General features: G+C 42.1%; 1 protein-coding gene across 2 annotated transcripts in view; it reads left to right on the top strand.

The window, feature by feature from the left end:
- CDIN1 (CDAN1 interacting nuclease 1) overlaps window positions 1-23,432 on the top strand; it is a 707,904-nt gene that overhangs the window by 368,695 nt on the left and 315,777 nt on the right. For both annotated transcript variants that reach the window (XM_073610474.1, XM_073610473.1), the window contains one exon: window positions 15,605-15,672. In XM_073610474.1, coding sequence (XP_073466575.1) covers window positions 15,605-15,672 — 68 coding nt within the window. The remainder of the gene's footprint in view (window positions 1-15,604; window positions 15,673-23,432) is intronic.

The raw sequence follows: 23,432 nt of genomic DNA, 5'->3' as shown, positions 1-23,432 counted from the left end.
GAAATTGCATAGAGACAATGCATCCTAGTGGCTAAGTAAGTCTACAGTTTGGCTGCTTTGAGCTCTGTGATAAGCAAGGAAATGGCTCATGTCTTCAGCCAAGAACCAGGAGGTGTGATCCCTGTGCGGCCTTTTTTGGCACAAAGTACCAGAGCCACACGCGCCCTGTGACTTATGGCCATGTGGAAGTGTTATATCAGGGCGAAAGTTTTCAGAAATTACATGTTAATTCCAGGGCACATAAAATAGTTAAAAATCAATTGGAAGTTTAAGGTTTTAAAAGCATAATGTCTTTTGAAGGATTGTGTATTGATTTTAAATATAACTCTCTAATTATATATGCACAGAGTGAAGCGCAGAGACAAGCTCTTTGCAAATGGCAGGGGGCTGTTTCACAGGAAGGCTTCTGAGGATTACGGGAAGCCGGGCCTCAGTTTTTCACTGGGCGGAAAATGGCCTGCGAGATTATTTACAAGTTTTGCCTGCTGGTCAGCGGGATCCATCAATAACAGGTAGTAACATTATAGACCATCACTAAGTGTTTCGGCCACTATCGCATTAGGAAATCACTTTGAAGCTCTCATTTTATTCCCTGTTTGTCTTCGTCCTCTGCTTACCTTCTTCCTCCCACTCTCACTCCTTCACTTTCTGAGAACCTGTCTATTTTTATTTTTCTACTCCCAGAATTGTAATTTTAGCCAGGCAGTTTCTGTAATAATTTTATGTTTATATAGAAATTAAGGTAGAATAAATAAACATAATAACAGCTCCACTGACACTTCAGCTGCAGAGACCTTAAGCCAGAATATTATATGCAGTCCCATACCTGCAACTCTGGTAGGGTATCCTCTGCAGTATAACACTGCCGCTAATAGTAGAAGCACTATCTTGCATCTAAGGTCTTGACAGCTTTTGATATGCAACACCATTTGCAACGTCCTTTAGCACTTTGTGCACTTTTTGGTGGTATATGATCCCTATTTATGATCCCTATTTATGGAGCTCTAATAATGATTTCACAGAATGCATTATTTGTTTACATATCAGAAAATACAGTGCAGCACACATACAGTGCAGTACACCCTCCATCCATGTCAGTAAGTGCCTAAAAAAATGTGAATGTATGAGGAGCAATACTTTATGGGACATGTAGTCCTGATCAGGAGAAGGAAATTATTTAAAGTGATTTTAAAGGCAGAAGTTATTTTACCTTGCTGTAGAGGCACTCTATACTATACTTTGCAGCTTGCTATAGGGCACTCTGAAGGCAGGAGGAGCCAGAAGTGCCAGGGGGGGACCCCAGAAGAGGAGAATTGGGGCTGCTCTGTGCAAAACCATTACACAGAGCAGGTAAGCATGACAAGTTCGTTGGTTTTTTTTTTTTTTTCTTAAATCCAACGTTCACTTTAAGGACTCTGTACAGGGAAGATCAGCATCTGAACCCAGAGAAGCTGGAGGCTGATAGACTGAATCTAATATAAGGCAATACAATTACATTTAAAGGAAACGTTTACCATTATTGTGCATTATAGTTAAAATGATTATATCCATTAAAAAAAATTCTCAGCCTTTAATACTACTTTAATATAAAAGATTTATTTTCCCCCCACCACCCTTCATATAGCTTCATGTCTGACTCCCAGTTAAAATACCCTGTATATCCAACTTCTGGGTATATTTATAATTATATATATGATATACTGTGTATATATCTATAATTGTTTTCCCTGTTTCACAGTATAAATTAACCCCTTAAAATAGTGATTATTTGCTGATTTTGTACTATAAAGGGATCATTTTTGTTTTTTTTAGCCCTATTAGGACAGGTGATGAAAAAAGCATACTGCTTCTGCTAAATGTCTTATGCTGGCCATACATGTATCGATTTTTGGATAAGAATATTTGTACGGATATTCTTAGTAAATTCGATGAATGTCATTCGAAAATTTCACTTGCTTTTTAACATTCCATTTTAAAATGCATGCATTTCTGAACAAAAACCACATACACTGTCCGAAAAGTCATTAGATTGAGAAAAGTTTCCTATTCTGCTCCTTTTGAATTGTCCTTTCACTGTGGTTGAGAACAAACATCAATTTGACCCTACTAACGTTTAGAAAATTGAAGGAACGTACTTAAAATGAAGGTTTTAGAAGGTAAAAAAAATTTGTGTATGGTCCACATACATGACATCGCAATTAAAGAGACGAGAGGAAACTGACCAGGATAATGAGACCCTACATCTTTGTCACATCCCAAGTATAGACTTATATGGAAAGAGTGTTCCAGGGATATTACGGACAAAGAGAGATAGTAGAACAGGGTACACCAAAGAAAAGTATTAGTTGTAGTATAAAAAAATCTATTTTATTTGTACAAAAATTGAACACGGTAATATATGTATACAAAAACACCTAAAAACAATACTGGAATATATGCTAAATAGTGAAAACAGCTGCTGATTTTTGGAACACACCACAGTTACAGACTTGGCGTCGAATCAATGCGGTGTGTAGACCAAGATTCCCAACATGTTTCAGAAAGCGGGAGAGGGTTTTTTATTGGTACGTATATATTTCCTTCTTCGGGGGTTATATATGAGCATGCTGTTCTAATTCTATTAAGAAGAGAAAGAGGGTGAATCAATGTTGTGATATATTGAGTAGCATTTAGCATTTTCAACATTTACATTAGCTGATTTGGCATGACAGCAATACAGTGGGGACGGAAAAACACAGAATTGTTGACATTTTTGCAGATTTATTAAAAAAGAAAAACTGAAATATCACATGGTCCTAAGTATTCAGACCCTTTGCTCAGTATTTAGTAGAAGCACCCTTTTGATCTAATACAGCCATGAGTCTTTTTGAGAAAGATGCAACAAGTTTTTCACACCTGGATTTGGGGATCCTCTGCCCTTCCTCCTTGTAGATCCTCTCCAGGTCTCTCAGGTTGGATGGTAAACGTTGGTGGACAGCCATTTTTAGGTCTCTCCAGAGATGCTCAATTGGGTTTAAGTCAGGGCTCTGGCTGGGCCATTTAAGAACAGTCACGGAGTTGTTGTGAAGCCACTCCTTTGTTATTTTAGCTGTGTGCTTAGGGTCATTGTCTTGTTGGAAGGTAAACCTTCGGCCCAGTCTGAGGTCCTGAGCACTCTGGAGAAGGTTTTCGTCCAGGATATCCCTGTACTTGGCCGCATTCATCTTTCCCTCGATTGCAACCAGTCGTCCTGTCCCTGCAGCTGAAAAACACCCCCACAGCATGATGCTGCCATCACCATGCATCACTGTTGGGACTGTATTGGACAAGTGATGAGCAGTGCCTGGTTTTCTCCACACATACCGCTTAGAATTAAGGCCAAAAAGTTCTATCTTGGTCTCATCAGACCAGAGAGTCCTTCAGGTGTTTTTTTAGCAAACTCCATGTGGGCTTTCATGTGTCTTGCACTGAGGAGAGGCTTCGGTCGGGCCACTCTGCCATAAAGCCCCGACTGGTGGAGGGCTGCAGTGATGGTTAACTTTCTACAACTTTCTCCCATCTCCCGACTGCATCTCCGGAGCTCAGCCACAGTGATCTTTGGGTTCTTCTTTACCTCTCTCACCAAGGCTCTTCTCCCCCGATAGCTTAGTTTGGCCGGACAGCCAGCTCTAGGAAGGGTTCTGGTCGTCCCAAACGTCTTCCATTTAAGGATTATGGAGGCCACTGTGCTCTTAGGAACCTTAAGTGCAGCAGAATGTTTTTGTAACCTTGGCCAGATCTGTGCCTTGCCACAATTCTGTCTCTGAGCACTTCAGGCAGTTCCTTTGACCTCATGATTCTCATTTGCTCTGACATGCACTGTGAGCTGTAAGGTCTTATATAGATAGGTGTGTGGCTTTCCTAATCAAGTCCAATCAGTATAATCAAACACAGCTGGACTCAAATGAAGGTGTAGAACCATCTCAAGGATGATCAGAAGAAATGGATAGCACCTGAGTTAAATATATGAGTGTCACAGCAAAGGGTCTGAATACTTAGGACCATGTGATATTTCAGTTTTCCTTTTTTAATAAATCTGCAAAAATTTCAACAATTCTGTGTTTTTCTGTCAATATAGGGTGATGTGTGTACACTGAGGAAATAAAATGAACTTAAATGATTTTAGCAAATGACTGCAATATAACAAAGAGTGAACAATTTAAGGGGGTCTGAATACTTTCAATCCCCACTGTATAGCATATATGATAGATATGGTAAATATGTTCTGTACTCGCAACTTTGTATTCCTTTTGCAAACACTGCAAGTCAATAAGGTAGACGAAACGTCAGGTCTCAAACTCTGCTGCACTGCATTTTCATATCGTGTTAAATGAATATGGCTCTGAGTTTTGGGAGAGTTAGTCCCACCAAGCTACAATGTAGGCAAGATTAGATGGAAGCAGATCAGGTAGCCGCCTCGGAGCAGTGCACCAAAGCTCACGTATACGTATATATGTATATGTTTACCAATAGTATCATGATCTCTGTAGAGATTTAAATGCGGCCTGAATATGTAGCTTGATAGAAAGATAATAAAGCTTGAGGAAAAAAAATGATAAAAAAAGTTTTTAATAGATATACTCCAATACCTGTGATTTCCTTTTGTTGGTGTATTCAGCCTCGTTCAGCCTGTCCACTGCTTGTTCACCAAGGCTTGGGCTCCGGTTCTGTGGCTCTTGTGTATAAGGGGTGTCCCTGTTATAGGGTACCTGGACAACTTACTTCTGAGGGAGAAATCCACTTTGCTTTTGTAGACCAGTACTGCACCATGGTTCACGCTCCAGGCCCAGAGGCTTGCATAAGAGCTGAATTAACAAATGTCTGCCTTAATCCCAGCCCAGACGTTAGACTATCTGGGTCTGGGCCTGACCCTGAATACCATCCATGTAAGAGTGATCCTCCCTCCGAACAAATATCTTGCTCCGAGGCGGACTTGCTGAAGATGCTGACAAATCCCTCGATTCACCATTGCATGAGGGTTATGGGAAAGCTGATAGCCTCCTTTTGAGGCAGTGCCCTTTGCACAGTTTCATTCTAAGCTCCCACAAAAGAATGTCATGCAACATGGGAGAGGAGGACATAATGGTTGAATTCCCCTATGCCGTTTCTTCCCAGCACAAGACTGTGTCTGAACTGGACCTCCTCACGGATGCTGGAGATGGGATAATCTCCCCATATCTTGGAGGGCGATGATATATGCCAACCTGGCCTTGGGTGGAGTCCTGGACAATCTACCATTACAGAGAATGTGGTCACCACAGGAGAGACTGTTGCCCATGAATATTCTAGAATTAAGGGCTTTTTGCCTTGCCCTGCTGTATTGGTCAGTACCGCTAAAGGTGGTGAGGGTTCAGTTAGACAGTGCCACTACAGTGGTGTATTTTTTCCTTCCATCACTAATGTACCTAAAAAAAGATTTTTATCTCCTTTCCTAATAGATTTAGCAATTTCTTCCTCTTTCTGTGCTTTGGCAGCACTGATAATGTGCTTGGCCTCCTTTTGTCTATTTTTATACTTTTCTCTGTCAGCTACAACTCCCGTTTCCTTGCATCTTCTATGTGCTATTCTGTGAACCATATTGTTTTTTTCTTTCTTACTTTTATTCTTACTAACTTGCCTGACGTATAATCTAGTTGCCTCAAAGATGGTAGACTTTAATAGTGCCCACTGATTACCTAATCTTGTCATTTTACTCCAACCGTTCAATTCATTTTTTTTTTTTTTTTTTTTAGAAACGTCCCCATTTCAGCAAAATTTGTCCCTTTGAAATCCAAAACTTTTGTTTTTGTATATGATTTTGGTTTTATGTGTGTGTATATGTGATACTGTATGTGTGTGTGTGTTTGTGTATATATATATATATATATATATATATCTCACAAAAGTGAGTATACCCCTCACATTTTTCTAAATATTTTATTATATCTTTTCATGTGACAACACTGAAGAAATTACATTTTGCTACAATGTAAAGTAGTGAGTGTACAGCTTGTATAACAGTGTAAATTTGCTGTCCCCTCAAAATAACTCAACACACAACCATTAATGTCTAAATCACTGGCAACAAAAGCAAGTACACCCCTAAGTGAAAATGTCCAAATTGGGCCCAATTAGCCATTCTCCCTCCCAGGTGTCATGACTCGTTAGTGTTACAAGGTCTCAGGTGTGAATGGGGAGCAGGTGTGTTAAATTTGCTGTTATCGCTCTCACGCTCTTACTTTCTCATACTGGTCACTGGAAGTTAAACATGGCACCTCATGGCAAAGAACTCTGAGGATCTGAAAAAAAGAATTGTTGCTCTACATAAAGATAGCCTAGGCTATAAGAAAATTGCCAAGACCCTGAAATTGAGCTGCAGCATGGTGGTCAGGACCATACAGTGGTTTAACAGGACAGGTTCCACTCAGAATAGGCCTTGCCATGGTCGACCAAAAAAGTTGAATGCCTGTGCTCAGCATCATATACAGAGGTTGTCTTTGGGAAATAAACATATGAGTGCTGCCAGCATTACTGCAGAGGTTGAAGGGGTGGGGGTCAGCTTGTCAGTGCTCAGACCATATGCCGCACACTGCATCAAATTGGTATGCATGGCTGTCTTTCCAGAAGGAAGCCTCTTCTAAAGATGATGCACCAGAATGCCCGCAAACAGTTTGCTGAAGACAAGCAGACTAAGGAGATGGATTACTGGAACCATGTCCTGTGGTCTGATGAGACCAAGATAAACATTTAGTTCAGATGGTGTCAAATGTGTGTGGCAGCAGCCAGGTGAGGAGTACAAAGACAAGTGTGTCTTACCTACAGTCAAGCACGGTGGTGGAAGCGTCATGGCCTGGGGCTGCATGAGTGCTGCCGGCACTGGGGAGCTACAGCTCATTGAGGGAACCATGAATGCCAACATGTACTGTGACATAGGGATGAGCTTTCTGTTTGGGTCTAACATGAGTTCAACTTGAACATTGGCTGTTCGCCCGTTCGTCAAAAAAACGAACATTATGGGTCGTTCGCGCCAAATTCGAGCGGCACGTAACGGCCCATAATGCACTTCGGGAGCGCAGTGCATTGCTGTATGATGATTGGCCAGAGCATGCACCATCACCTGCATGCTTTGGCCAATTACAGCGCCCTCAGCTAAGCGAGCCATAATTGGCCAAAGGGAGCCTTTTGCCAATCACGGCTCAGGGGGACTAAGTCCACACCCCACACTATATAAGGCCGCCTGCACATCGGCCTCGTGTAGTGTGTTGTTGGCGTGGACGGAGAGAGAGTGTAATTTAGATTGAGCAGGCAGGCAGATTATTCAGTTAGCTGCAGTGTATTTTATATATATATATACTGTATATATATATATATATATATATATATATATATATATATATACACACACAGAGAGTCTCGTGTATATATACAGTCCCTGACAAAAGTCTTGTCGCTTGTGTACAAATTGACCTGAAGTGCTGCTAAAATATATTTCTAATCAAGATTTTGTTACAAGAAATGGGTCATTTTAATCCCAACAGCTTTTGTAATAATGTTTCAGTGCAAAGCGAAACTGACAAAAGGTATTCTAATATTCACAGCTTGGTAAAGCCCATTGAGTCAATTTTTGCCAAGACATAAGTGTTGACGCCTTGTTATATGAGCTTCACCTGTGACTAATAATGGATCAATTAGGTCTCAGGTGTGTATAAAAAGAACACCAGTACACTAGACCTTCTCAAGTGCAACTAGACCTCTGCAAACATGCCTAAGATTCACCCGGAGACTAAAGTGTTGATTATCAAAAGGCTGAAGACCAGATCCACTGCTGATGTGGCAGACACCTTCAATGTGTCTCAGCGTCAAGTTCAGAGGATAAAAATAAGATTTGAAGAGACTGGAGACGTTTTGGACAAGGCCAGGTCAGGCCAACCCCACAAGACAACTGCTCAAGAGGACCGTTTGTTGGCTCGGAAATCGAAGGCCAGCCCATTTTCTACTGCAGCAGAGCTCCACGAGACCTGGTCACCTGAAGTCCCTGTGTCAACCAGAACAGTTTGTCGGATTCTGTCTCAAAATGGCCTCCATGGTCAAATCAGTGCCCCTAAGCCAGCACTAAACAAAAGACAATTGAAAAACCGTGTGGCATTTGCCAAGGGCCACAGCCTGCTAAAAGGATGGACTCTGGAAAAGTGGCAGAAGGTGGATTTTTCAGATGAATCTTCTCTTGAATTACACCACAGTCGCCGCAAATATTGCAGGAGACCTACTGGAACCCGCATGGAGCCGAGATTTACCCAGAAAACAGTGAAGTTTAGTGGAGGCAAAATCATGGTCTGGGGTTACATCCAGTATGGGGGTGTGCGAGGGATCTGCAGGGTGGAAGGCAACATCAATAGTCTAAAATACCAAGAAATCTTAGCTACCTCTTATATTCCCAACCATAAAAAAAGGCCAAATTTTGCAGCAGGATGGTGCTCCATCGCATACTTCCATCTCCACATCAAAGTTCCTTAAGGCAAAGAAGATCAAGATGCTCCAGGATTGGCCAGCCCAGTCACCAGACATGAACATCATTGAGCATATGTGGTGTAGGATGAAAGATGAAGCATGGAAGACGAAACCAAAGAATATTGATGAACTCTGGGAGGCATGCAAGACTGTTTTCTTTGCTATTCCTGATGACTTCATCAATGAATTGTATGAATCCTTGCCAAACCGCATGGATGCTGTCCTTCAAGCTCATGGAAGTCATACAAGATATTCAATTTGGATCTCACAGCACCACTACTTAATTTGCTGACATATTTTGGGATTTTCAGTAAAGTTGTTCAATTTCTGTATAGGTGACAAAACTTTTGTCTTGCCAAAATTTGACCTGTCTGTCTTGATTAAATGATAAATCTTTTTTTCAGTGAAACTAATTTATTTCAGTGCATTAAACATCATTTGGGAGGGCTTTAGCTTTTCATATGAGCTATTTCTAACACCAATTGATTAATTAAAAGTCAGGTTAATAGCAGGAGTTTAGCTAGATCTGACTGCAGTCCATTCCTGGTGTACTGTTTCTAATATACTTCAGGCAGGCAGGTGATTCAGTTAGCTGCAGTGTATTTTTTATATATATATATATATATATATATATATATATATATATATATATATATATATATATATATATATATACAGATAGTCTCATATATATATATATATATATCCACTGCATACAGTTTAGCTATATCTCAATGCAGGCTGCTCCTGGTGTACTCTTTCTAATATACTTCAGGTGGTGTACACAGTACTGTGCACCCCTAGTGCAGTTGCTACTACTTTTCTGGTGGTGTACACAGTACACAATACATACAGTGCACCCATAGTTGCTATTAGACTTCTGGTGGTGTACACAATACCGTGCACCCATAGTGCAGTTGCTACTACTTTTCTGGTGTACACAGTACATAATACAGTGTAGTGTGGTGTTGCAAAACAAAATCCCCATCATGTCCAGAAGGCCACCAAGGAGAGGTAGACACTCGCAGGCCACTAAAAGAGGGCAAGGAGGCTCTGAGTCTACAGTCAGCAGTGCTGCTCATGGACATGGTGCATCTTCTGCAGGTGGCCGTGGGGCACGCTTGTCCTTTTTTTCTTCTGCTGGGTCAGGGGCAGAAAAATTGGGCCTTTGGTGGTGGTGCCACAACACTGTAACCCCTCACAGATACTCTTGTCGGGAGCAGGAATGGGCCCTGCTGTGAAATATTAGATCAGAAATTGAAATTACATGCCCCTGTTAAACGGACAGAAAAATTGGGCATCATCAAAATTGAGGAGGAATAGGATAGTCACTCAGCATAGGCAGTCTTCAAGGAATCCCACATCCATAGAAAAATCAATCATGCTTGAAAGCTGCTGCTGATCCAAGACTGATTCATTTTTATGAATGTGAGCCTATCCAGGGAGTCTGTGGACAGGCACACTCTATGATCCGTTACAAACCCTCCAGCAGCACTGAATGTGTGTTCAGAAAGAACGCTGGATGCAGGACAGGCCAGTAGATCAATTGCATTTTGAGGAAGTTCTGGCCAGTGGTCCATCCCCAAGACCCAGTAACCCAGTGGATGCTCTGTTGGAAAGGTCTCCAAATCTGCTCCTGCCACTAGATATTCCTGCACCATGTAATGCAGACGCTGGCGATGGTTGCTTGAACTGATCAGACCTTGGCGCTGAGGACTGAAAAATTGTCTAAAGGCATCGGTCAGCCAGCCACCTTCTCCACTGCTCTTCCTCTGACTGAACGAAACTGTCATGGTTATGCAGTAATCTTTGTCAGCTTACCTCTCCTCCATGTGTTCACCTTTAGAGGCCAGCCATTCTCACCTGGCTACTTAAATAATCTTTCCTCAAAGCATGGCTCCACCCCTGCCCCTATCAGGGAAATCTATATTAACCTGTGCACTGCAAGCTTGCCTTGCTGATCAACCTTTGTGTGTTTATCTTCTAAGAGAGCTCCACCATTTGGAGGAGCTCTCCTATCATGCATGCTGGATGCTTACGTGGTCATTGTTTGCAGAGCAACAGGGTACGGTTCTTCAAATTGATGTGGCAACCTACCTCATTGATCTACCCATTCAAGCCTCCATTCATGACCACTGTGAGTGGTGAAAGCTTTATCTGACCCATCTGTTAGTTCAGGGGTCCATTGATTGAGGTAAGTGGTTTGGCTTACTGGTGGTGGAATCACGGATTTGCGTTGCATCCTATGAATATTTGAGAGCACCCTCACCACAGTAGAGGAGACTACTTTCTGTTTACTCTTTACTATCCATATCTAAGGGGACTTTCATTATATATGCCATGAGCAATGTGTTAGTCTGCTGATTTTATTTATAGCGCTGCACTGTTATTTTTATAGTACTTTTAAAAGGTTTTATATGTTTACCTTTAGTGTTCAGCTGCTCATATTTTGGGTTGGGGTATTTATTTTTGCGCTGACTGAATTTTCATTTTTTCAAGACAAAAACATTGCCTTCCACATGCAGGTAGAGAGCTGGAATGGCCTTCCATAAAAAGAAATGGCGTTTTGGAACCTGCAACTGAGGTAAAGCACATTCCACAAATTCACAAAAGGGGGGCAGAGTCTATCAGCTGAAAAGGCAGTAGTTGCAGTGCTAGCAATTTGGCCAAGCTGGCATTCAAGCTAGCATTCAGACTGTGAGCATGTGGATGGTTGGGACCGAATTTCTTTTTACGGTTTAGCAACTGGGGTAGGGAAATTTGCCTGCTAAAATCAGATGGTGGTGTATTGCTAGCAGATTGGCTGCAAGTACTTGGGACACCTATTGCTATACCTTCATTCCTTTCAGTGCAGGTTTTCGAGAGGACTGGAGTAGGGTTGGAGATCCCAGATGAAGAGCAAGGAGAAGTCCGCCTTTTTCTTTGATGTGGGTCTTTCAAGTGCTGTTGCCAACGGACTTGTTGCCTTATAAGTTTATGTGAAATCTACATTAATAGCTGTAAAGTATTGGAATTATGAATATCTTTAATTTATTTATATTTAATGAACATATTTAATTTAGCTTTTATCTATGTAATGCATTACCAGACCCAAAGGGCCTGGTAATGGGCTGGGGGGTGGGGCAACATTACATTACAGCCGCAAGCAGTTTTAAATGACTTTTATTCCTTTAGAAATGTCATTTTGTGAAGGCACTGTTCTAAACACTGGAAAATGCACCACTTTACAGGCATACTATAGACACCCCCCCAGGCACGATATTTAAAGGAATATTTCACTTTTATTGTTTCACTTTAAGCATTATTAAAATCACTGCTCCCGAGAAAACTGACGTTTTTAAAACTTTTTTTGCATTGAATCATGTCCCCTGGGGCAGGACTAGGGTCCCCAAACACTTTTTATGACAATAACTTGCATATTAGCCTTTAAAATTAGCACTTTTGATTTTTCACGTTCGAGTCCCATAGACTTTAACGTGGTTCAAGTGTTCGCACAAATTTTTGGTCTGTTCACATGTTCTGCTGCAAACCTAACCAGGGGGTGTTCGGCTCATCCCTACTGTGACATACTGAAGCAGAGCATGATCCCCTCACTTCAGAGACTGGGTCGCAGTGCAGTATTCCAACATAAGGACCCCAAACACACCTCCAAGATGACCACTGCCTTGCTAAAAAAAGCTGAGGGTAAAGATGATGGACTGGCCAAGCATGTCTCCAGACCTAAACCCTATTGAGCATCTGTGGGGCGTCCTCAAACTGAAGGTGGAGGAGCGCAAGGTGTACAACATCCATAAGCTCCCTGATGTCATGGAGGAGTGGAAGAGGACTCCAGTGGCAACCTGTGAAGCTCTGGTGAACTCCATGCCCAAGAGGGTTAAGGCAGTGCTGGAAAATAATGGTTGCCACACAAAATATTGACACTTTGTGCCCAGTTTGGACATTTTACCTTAGGGGTGAACTCACTTTTGTTGCCAGCAGTTTAGACATTAATGGCGTGTTGAGTTAGACCCCTTTCACACTGGGTCGTTTTGCAGTTGCTATTGCGCTTAAAATAGCACCTGCAAACCGACCTGTAACAGCCGCTGCTGTCTCTCCAATGTGAAAGCCTGGGGGCTTTTACACTGGAGCGGTGCGCTAGCAGGATGCTGAAAAAAGTCCTGCTAGCAGCATCTTTGGAGCGGTGTATACACCGCTCCTGCCCATTGAAATCAATGGGGCAGCGCGGCTATACCGCCAGCATAGCACCGCTGCAGTGGCGCTTTGCGGGCGGTTTTAACCCTATACGGCTGCTAGCAGGGGTAAAACCGCCCCAATAGCGGCCGAATAGCGCCGCTAAAACGACGGTAAAGCGCCGCTAAAAATAGCTGCGTTTTACCGCCGACGCACCCAACGCCCCAGTGTGAAAACGGCCTTACTTTGAGGGGACAGCAAATTTACAGTTATACAAGCTGTACACTCACTACTTTACGTTGTAGCAAAGTGTAATTTCTTCAGTGTTGTCACGTGAAAAGATATATTAAAATATTTACAAAAATGTGAGGGGTGTACTCCCTTTTGTAAGATACTATGTGTGTGTGTGTATATATATATATATATATATATATATATATATGCACATTGGTGTAGTGGGTAGCACTCTCGCCTAGCAGTAAAAGGGTTGCTGGTTCGAATCCCATGCATGTTCTTTCTGTGCCTGCGTGGGTTTCCTCCGGGTACTCCGGTTTCCTCCCACACTCCAAAGACATGCTGGTAGGTTAATTGGCTTCTGTCTAAATTGACCCTAGTATATGAATGTGTGTTTGGGACGTTAGATTGTAAGCTCCTTGAGGGTAGGGACCGATGTGAATGGTACAATGTATATGTAAAGCGCTGCGTAAATTGACGACGCTACATAAGTACCTTAAATAATAATAATATATATATAATATATAATATATATGCCAGATCCCTGTATATATAGAAAGGTAGTTTGTAACCTCCCCCCCCCCCCAAAAAAAAAATGGGACTTTAAATTGGCAAAGACACTGAAAATCGATTAAAAGATCTAAATTTATATGTACAAATAACATGTACATTCTATAAAAATCCTCTAAACATGATGATTGTGAAAACAGACATTGACAAAGACATGATTACCATAAAAATAAAAAAACCCAAAGAAAAACACATTTATCTTGCAATAAATTGTATGATACATATATAGAGTAAATATCACTACATTGTCCGGTAGTACTTTCCGGTGTCCGACATCCTGGATAAGTTCTAGCGGTACCCAACGTGTTTTAGGTTTTATATATATACACACATACATTTGTTTGAGCTTTGAGGTGTACACCCTAATGCAGGGGTAGTAAATTGAAATTCAAGGAGGTCCGGTAACTAAAAAAGTCTGTTCCATGAAAGATTGTACGTGTCTACTTTCCTTTTTTTGACGCAAGCCGTGCTCTCTGGCGCTTTTCTTACTGTTTCCTCCACACACTCTGGTAATACTCTGTAAATGTAAATGTCCCCAATAGTGTTCCCCCTTACATCAGGTGCCCCTACCAGAGTAATTCATTAAATTAGGTGCCCCCATCAGACTACCCCCATAAATCAGTTGCCACCGTCAGAGTATCCTCTTATTTCAGGTGTCCCCATCAGAGTGCTCCCTTACATCATTTGTCCCCATCAGAGTGCCCCCTTACATTAGGTGCCGTCATCAGAGTGCCCCTTTACATCAGGTGTCTCCATCACATCAGGTGTGCCCACCAAAATGCTCCTTTATATTAGGTGTGCTCATCAGAGTGCCGCTTTATATCAGGTGTCCCCATCACAGTGCCCCCTTACATCAGGTGTCCCCATCACAGTGCCACCTTACATCAGGTGTTCCCATCAGTGGGCCCCTTAACATAAAATGTCCCTATCAGAGTAAACCTTAACATAAAATGTGTCCATTAGAATGCCCCTTATTTTTTGTTAAGGGGCACACTGATGGACATATTTTATGTTAAGGAGCACACTGATAGACACATTTTATGTTAAGGGGCACTCTGATGAGCACGTTTTGTAGTACCCATCAGAGTGAACCTTACATAAAATGTGCCCCTTATAAGAAAATATGCCCATCAGCGTGCCCCTGTAAACACCCCACATACCTGCAGGCAGGCAGGGATCGGGAGCCAGCATAGGTAACGAGCTGCAGGGGGCGAGAGCTGCACTGCCGCTGGGAGTCTTGCTGAAGGGGGTGGGGCATCCATACACATCATACCTCGCGGCTGGCCGAGTGAGAGCCGGGAGCCACGAGATAACAAACAGCAGGGGGCATGCACATGATGTTGCGGCTTATCTCGTGGCCCGGCTGGGAGCACCAAAATAGTAAGCAGCAGGGGGCAGGGCTCACACGCAACGTCATAGGTTGCAGGAAAGCCCGCGGTCCCAGCAATCAATGACTGCTGAGCGGAGGAGTGGGATGTGGCCTCACGGTCCAGACAGGAGCGTCGCTCTGTCCGTGTTCGGACCGCGTGCCGCCATTTAGTGATGGCTGCCCTAATGAAATAGGCTGCGCACACATATGTAAACCATAGCGTTAAAGCAGAACTAAATGTATCGATTAAACTGTTTCCAAAAAACAGTTACATTCACTCTGTGAATAACTGTCACATTTTCTTGTGCTTTCAACCAGGCTGTCAAACAATCAAATTGTTGGTGTCATAAATGATTACATGCGCAGCAGCATGGCAACTGCAGATTTTAAAGAGGTTATGGCTTTCAGAAAGTGCACCGAAACTGGGACTTAATAGAACTTTATGGGAAAGAGCAGCTCTTATAACCCACACCAAATGCATGGTATACTACGCTACATTTGTGCAACGCATTAGTGTGAAAGGGCTCTAATATGGCAGCTTCCTTGGCTGTATAGGATAGGAAGGTTTAGTTCTGCTTTAAAAAGGTTATAAACATAAACAGGTGTGACATCACGTATAAGCAATTACATCATTATTATGTACTGTATAGTGAATATGTTAAGCTTGGGCAGTAGTGTGTGTGTACTAAACATAAATGTCTGCATGTTTAAATTCACTGCAATTATCTTATTTCCTTAACCACCTGGTGTTTTTAGTGCTATTGGCTATGAACATGAAGTGCTTCTGAGAGAAAAACTGATGGAGAAAAATCTGGCGTTTTTAGGTAAGACATATTTACAGGGTAAACAAGAATTACGTTTCAATAATTTTTATTCAACTTTTTCACAGAACAAAATAAAGGTTTCGGCATTGATTCTGAACTATACGTAGCTTCCATAATCTGAAGAACATACCATACAAAAATGAAAGTCAAACTTGATAATTGCATAAGTACAATGTGAAGAACATGTTACCACATTCCGCATTGCGATAGGCTATGCTCCCTGAGACCATCTGCATCTTATAGTTTAGATGTGTAAAAAAGTGAATAATGCGCAACCCAAAATTATTAATGCAATCGATGAAAAAAAAGTGTACCAACCATTACATTTTTAGGGGTTAAACACTAAATATCATACAGTGAAACATATAGTCCAAAGACTGCTGTGAAAAAATGTCCAAACCAAAAAAGTGAAAGTAAGTGAATGTTTTCCACACACTGCCAGAACAGTGTAGCAATGTAGCAATATAACTGTGTTTTTTTTACACAACTAGTAGCGATATCTGCAAAAAAGAATTGTCATATAATAGTCCACAACATGCTATAAGTGTTATATCCAAAGAACTTCATGATGCATCAGAAAAAAATTTGGAGAAGATGATGTTCTGTTCATCAATATTCAAAAGCAAACAGCGCCGCTTACCAGATTAGGGGGATCTCAGGTTATAGAGATCATGTGGGCACACACAAGGAATGGAATCATCAGCAGATGAAACAATCAGCAGTGACAGAAAAGCTCCTCCACACTGTTGCGATACTGGTCTCTGGATCCTCCAAAGGAAAAACACTCCAAGCGTGGGTATATCATAAGATAGAAGAGAAAGGCTTCATGGTGCAGTTTTTATTTTTAAAGTGGTTTATTTCTCAATAGCACTGACATCCAAAACACAAGCGGTGTACAAAGCACTTCAAACACAGCCACGGCTCAAGCCAGCCAGCTGATGCTTGATGTTATCACGTTCTAAAGCTCCACCCGACACGTTTCCCCGTAGAAGGCATCAACTGGGAAAGGAGGCTTGTCTGGGCGTCAAACAGCACGCTTTTTAAGTACATCTGAGCAGGAGATGCCCCGGAAACACCGATGTATACACGAAAACATCGTGTCACTGCTGCAAAGGAACCCACATGCACTAAAAGCTCTAAAAACTTTAGCCAATGAACGAACTATATAATATGCAACATTCTAATTTACAAATACTGCATCCAACAGTCACCAGTTCCTATTCAAAAATAATACAAGGATATTTTTATAACATCATATACATAATCATTCATATGGGAAAATAATTATCACATAAACATTTCTTAAATAACTGAACACCTTTAAAGGCATAAAAAAATGTAAATGAAAATAAAAGATAATAAAAGAAATTGGAAAAATGAGCCACAAATAAATTGATAGCTCAAATACTCCATTTTCTCTATCCATTTTATCCTCTCCTACCATTCCCGCAGGTAGTAATGAACCACCCACCCCAATGACACCCCAAAAAGGAGAAAAAAAAAACATATCGGTACACTGTTTTGGCAGTGTGTGGCAAACATTCACTTACTTTCACTTTTTTGGTTTGGACATTTTTTCACAGCAGTCTTTTGGACTATATAATATAGGAAATGTTTTACTGTATGATATTTAGTGTTTAACCCCTAAAAATGTAATGGTTGGTACACTTTTTTTCATCGATTGTATTAATAATTTTGGGTTGCGCATTATTCACTTTTTTACACATTTTTACAAACCGGATATTCTGGTTTTGCTTGATGCTGCACCTTTTTCCCTCATTGTTGCATTTTTTTATGTTTATTTTTTTAATGCACATATTTAAGGTTTAGCGCAGATATTCTCCCTTTTTATTTCTGATAGTTTAGAGGCAAGTAATCATAATCTATAATAATAACGTTCTACTAACTACAGTCTCAATTGTTAATCTCCAAAGTGAGCTGTAACACAGACTGTAAAACCTAAACATCTCAATATGTCCTATGTCATAGTATCAACTCAGTTAAACGGGACCCAGAATACACCCCCAGTGCCGAGGGATGTGCGCCCCCCAAAAGCGCGGAAGAACGCAGTCCGGGCCCCCAATACCAAAATCCAAAAAAGAGGAGAAAAGACAAAAAAAGGGGGGGGCAAAAAGAACAAGAGAAGAAAGGAGGAAAAGAGAAAAGAAGGGGGAATGGAAAGGGACTCTGCGCCACAGTCCGAGGATCATTAGTCAAATATCCGATCCATGGATCCCATACCTTTTCAAATATCTTTAATCTATCCTGTAGGATCGCTGTCAACCGTTCATTTAACATGAGCCAAGAAAGTTTGTTTGAGTTGGTCAAATGGTATAGCCGCCAACTTACATTCCCTGGATATTATATTTTTAGGGGAAACAAATATAAATCTTGCAACCCAGTAATGCGTGTTTTGTTGCGAGATCACTTTTGTGTGACAAGGTGTGCAGGTAATGATGAGGAATTAAATATAGGAAAAAACACGCTACCTAAAAACAGTGAAAAAAGCAGCAAACTCAAGGCGAAATACACACCACAATAACAAAAAACATAAAAAAGGAGCTGCACTAATAAAATTATACATATAGGTGAATGTTATAAACATATTGAAATGCGTGTGAACTCAAAATATAATGTGCATAACTAGTCCATTAACACAAATGCATGTAGCTTGATAGTTGAATTGGTGAACAATCCTAAAAACACCACAACAGACGTGTGCACCTCCACCACACAGAGTGCGTGCTTACCAGAAGGCAAGCTAATCGTGCTTGCGGCTATCAACCCAGCCAAGGCCTTTATCCTGAGGATATTGGGATACCAGCTCACAGGAGAGTTCTTGAGTGATGGGACAGGATATACACCAGGAACCAATACAACTCGATGTTTCTAACGTTTATAGGCTTAAACCAGATGAGTATACCCAGAAATTATAGAAGCTCACTATAGTGTAAATCTGACAAACATTACATTTATTCTATATAAAAGTTGCACTTACATAAGAAGCATAGGGGAAAGCATTATTTAAAAAAGCTGCCCGGCTTACAAACACCCGTCCTCTCGGGACCGCTACGCAATGACGTCAGCATGCCACTCCTCCCGATGTACGTTTTGTCACAAGCTGGCGTCGCCCAGGTGCCTGGCACTTCAATTTATTTCAGTCAGCTTCAATTTGTCACTGTATTTAAAGGATAAGTTCACCTCTGGAAAAAATAATAAATGCATTTTTTTGCATTCAGGTCTGTATGCTTGTAGATTGTACAGGCAGACAATTTCACACTAACAGGAAGAATCAATGGACTACCACAGCACTCAACAGCGCCATGGTAGTTCATTGAGAACTACAAGCTGACAGCCTCAAAGGCAGTAGTTGTAGTCCATTTATTCACAGAACTCTGTGAATGAATGACGCAGTCATGTGGCGGAGCCTTGCATGGCTGCACTGGTACGGGGAACTTCTCCCCGTACTGCTGTCACACAGAGGGCTTGGATCGAGGAGACACTGCAGAAGCGGGAACATGTTACGTTTCACCCCGGGTGGAACATGTAACACATTCCCAAAGTTAAACTTATTCTTTAAATCTGCTAGTACTTCTAACACTCCCCTCCCCTCAGACTGACAATTCTGCTGTCCAAATCTGTTCCAAGTGCTCCTTCATCCTGAGTGGTGTCTGTATAATACAGGAGGTGTGTTAATTACCAGGTCACTAGAGAAAAACAGACAGAAAAAGCCTAAAAAAGAAAACTAATACTGCCACTACATCTAATGATTGATAAGCTGCAATATATACATTTTTTTGTTTTGGGTATATTACAGCTTTAAAGTGGTTGTTACCACAAAAAATGTATTTCACTGGCAGCCCCTATTATAACTAGGCATAACACACAGGGTAAATGTTTTATTAAAGCAAAGCTTGTAATTCCTGGTCTCCTACTCCGATCCAGGGCTACTGCGGGAGGGGCCGAGATCTCCCTTTAATGTCAGCCGGGACGGTCACATGGCCGCACAGCTACTCCCGCTGTAGCCCTGGATCGGAGTAGGAGACTGGCTGGGTGTCATGTGACCAGTCTGAAGATAGCTGTAAAAAGGTATTTACAAGCTTTGTTTTATTAAAACATTTACCCTGTGTGTTATGCCTCAGTTATAATAGAGGGGCTGGCAGTGACAATTTGTAATCTTTTATTTTTTAATAATAGCGGCAGGAGAGGGCAGAGACAAAGACACAGACACACAGAGCAGACAGGCAGGGAGGGAGGGGGTCAGAGGAGAGCTGTGGATGACAGAGGCACGCAAGCTGACCACGGTAGTCAGGGCTCAGCAGCCATGATTATTGTGGGGGGGGGGGGCAGATTGGACAGCGCAAGCATGTGCTGTTTAATCTGCTTTAAGGGAACAGGATCTCTTTTTTTTTTTATTATTTATTTTTTTAGGGTTACAAACACTTTAACTTTTACCAGGTGGATGTTCAGACCTCAGGTGCCAGTTTTGGGCGTAGCATGCTGTAAGCTGAGTCTGTCAAGCCTTTTTTTAAATTAATTTACTGACAACAACTTACAAAGCCATCCACAATTTAACCCCCAGCTACATCACTAGCCCAGTTTCAAAATACCAACCTATATGTTCTCTTCGTTCCTCTCAAGACCTCCTGCTCTCTCTAGCTCCCTCGTCTCCTCCTCTTTTGCTTGCCTCCAGGACTCTTCCAGAGCCTCTCCAATCCTATTGAATTCCTTACCCCAACCTGTCCAATTATCTCCTACTCTATTAGCTTTTGGACGATCCCTGAAAACCCTCCTCTTTAGAGAAGCCTATCCTACCCACACCTAACAACTGCATTTTAATTTTCTCCATCAGTTCATCCCCCACAGTTATTACCTTTTGTTTCACTTGACCCTCCCTTCTAGGTTGTAAGCTCTAACGAGCAAGGCCCTCTGATTCCCCCTGTATTGAATTGTATTGTATTGTAACTGTACTGTCTGCCCTCATGTTGTAAAGCGCTACGCAAACTGTTGGCGCCATATAAATCCTGTATAATAATAATAATAATGATGTTAGGTGGTTAACTGTTGGTATTTGTTTGCTGTGTTGCTGAACCCTCAGTTGGACTGCTTTTGGATGTCTCATGGTTAAAGACCAGTAAAATACTTTTCTAGGAATAAAGTACAGGACATGGGTCCCTCCCCTCCGTTCGTTATAATCTCACTATTGCTTTCTACAACACTGAAGCTAGATGAGAGTGGGATGGGTTACATAGGAGATGTCCCCTCAGCTTCCTTTTTTTTTTTTTGCCAGTGTCCAGTCAACTGAGGGTAGCTGCGTATAACCCATGTTTAATGGCTAAAAATCTTGTTTCTTTTTCATACACCTTGGGACACAGAGTTAGGCTAATTTTCATTACCTACTGGGTTATACGCCATCTCTAGGTGAATGGACACTGGTAGACAAAGTCTTAGACAGGAAGTGATCCCCTATATAACCCCTCCCACACAGGAAGCCCTTCAGTTTTTTACCAGTGTCTGCAAGGTGGATGGCACGGTTGTTTGAGCTCTCTGAGCTCCAGGTCTCTAGTCCCACAAACGGTTCTTAAATGAATCAAGGGATGGACCAGTCGGATCCATTTGACACAGGCTCTATATGCTTAGATAAATGGTACCTGAGCCTCGCAAAGAAGACACAAGATCATGCAAGGTTTTGCCTGTAATGCGACCTCCGGGCACTGGACCCTGCAAAGGGGAATCCTGGACACCACGGCGCTAAGGCATTCCTGCAGGGTGCTGTACAGTTCCAAGGGGAAGGACCCTAAACATGAAAAGGGTACCCAGTCCTTGAAGGTCCTCAAGTGACAGAAACCCGCCGTGATAGGAGAAGATTGGGCTCTTAGTTTCTAAAACCCCCTTATTTACTTATTGTGGGGTGTCCCAATGATTGTAACAATCAGTCAAGCTAGCTAGAGGCTGGACACCTGTGTGCAGTGACCATATGGGGGAGTTTTGGGCTAGCTGTGGGTGTTTGCAAAGTGTAGCTTTTTGCTTGTGTCTGGCTGTTTTTTTTTACCTTGAATGGATGGTTGCACACAAGGTGGCGCCATTACGCACCTTTGTTCGGGCGCACGTCCGTTCGCCAAAATGCTCAGCAGTTTGGCGGCCATGGCGCACGCAGCTTCGCTCGGAGCCGTGCATGCGCCGTAGGCTAATCTGGGCGCACAAAGATTTGCCTCATATGCGAATACACCCGCGTCCGTTTGCCGAGACCGTACGCATGCGCAGACCGTTCCAGCACACAGCCACCTTATTTAAGCTGTGTATGCCAAGCATGCAGTGCTTCCAGAAGGCAGCTGTGGGACACAATGCAGGCTCCGAACCAGGCATTTTCAGCAGTTCATTTCTCCTTACCCGGGTCACGTGAGTCACCAGGTGTTGCTTGGCAGGCTAAAAGCTTAGCAGGATTTTTGTGTTGTTATGTTCCGCATTTAGGTTCAAAGAAAGGCTGCTGCCTCCCCTAAGGTTCTTTTATTAAAGCTCCAATATGAAAAAAAAAAGGTGTATGTATATGGGGTAAATGGTGCTGCTTGTCACCCGAAAAGTAATTCTCTCCAATAGCTCACTCCTCCAGGTGGATGTACAGTAGGTAAGTATTCTGTTACTGTAGGTAGAATATCCCGTCACCTGAAGAGCGACTCCACACAGTGAGTCACTCTTCCCCGGTGAAAATGCAAATGGGTAACTTGTTCCTATTCCCGTGGTAACCCCCTGGGTCACTTTAAGGGTGTATATTTAGCCCATCGTCTATATTGGGTAATTTACTAGTGGAACTATATTCTTTGTGCTATTGGAAATTTTATATCCAACACCTACTTCTAAAATGTTTGTGCAAAAGGTGATATCAGTCTCATTAATTCATCTAATATAGAAAATATTCATTCATAACGATGCATACTTGTGCAAATACATATATAGCAAATTAATTGAAGTATTAAAGAAAAATATCTAAAGCAAAGTCCATTAAAAAAGGTATAACAGAAAATACAAAGATACAAATAAAAATTAATAAAGTAATTGTTGAAATAAATAAAAAGTCCAGTCTTTCAAAAAATCGCAACTTAAAAAAGTGACTTGTGCTTTTCCAAAGTGACTCGTGCCTGGATTTATCCACCAATGTGCAAAATAATCAGTGACTTCCGTGCTCCCCTTCAGTTCCCCACTCACCAGATTCTAGCACCCCCGCAGGGGTAAGACGTGTATACTGAGTATACTGGCTGTATCCAGAACATGCACGTCCACCTTTAGCTCAACGGACACTGGGGTGTTTTAATCCCTCGGCCCCCTCTTGGGGAGGATCTCTCTCACTGTAGTGCTCACTTCTTGCCTGGCAGAGACACAGGATATCCTCTGGTTGTGTATCAGCCTTAGGGCTTGATGAACCCTATTAAAGGGTCTCCCTTCTGAGGTGTGTTAATACTACACCCAGCTACTCCCTTTCTGTGGCTTGTAAATGTCTTCAAAAAAGAAGAGCGGGACTAACACTACAGGGAAAGGCACACCTATATCGTCAGTAGCTCCTGATGAACCTAGTTGTATCCCTAGTGTTATATCCTCTAAAAGACCAGCCGGGTTAGAGTACAGGATTGCTGGCATGATTGCCTCCATCCCGCAGGGTGCCCAGAAGCCTGACAGATCCCCCTCCCCTGAGCCTCCTAGTTTGGAGCAGGAATGGGTTGAGGATGGGGAAGAGCTAAAAGCTCAAGATTCTGTACAGGGCCTGG

This window comes from Aquarana catesbeiana, linkage group LG13 (genome assembly GCF_042186555.1).
Source record: "Aquarana catesbeiana isolate 2022-GZ linkage group LG13, ASM4218655v1, whole genome shotgun sequence".
Lineage (NCBI taxonomy): Eukaryota > Metazoa > Chordata > Amphibia > Anura > Ranidae > Aquarana > Aquarana catesbeiana.
The sequence above is the reverse complement of the archived record's forward strand: the minus strand, read 5'-3'. Positions and strand labels throughout refer to the sequence as shown.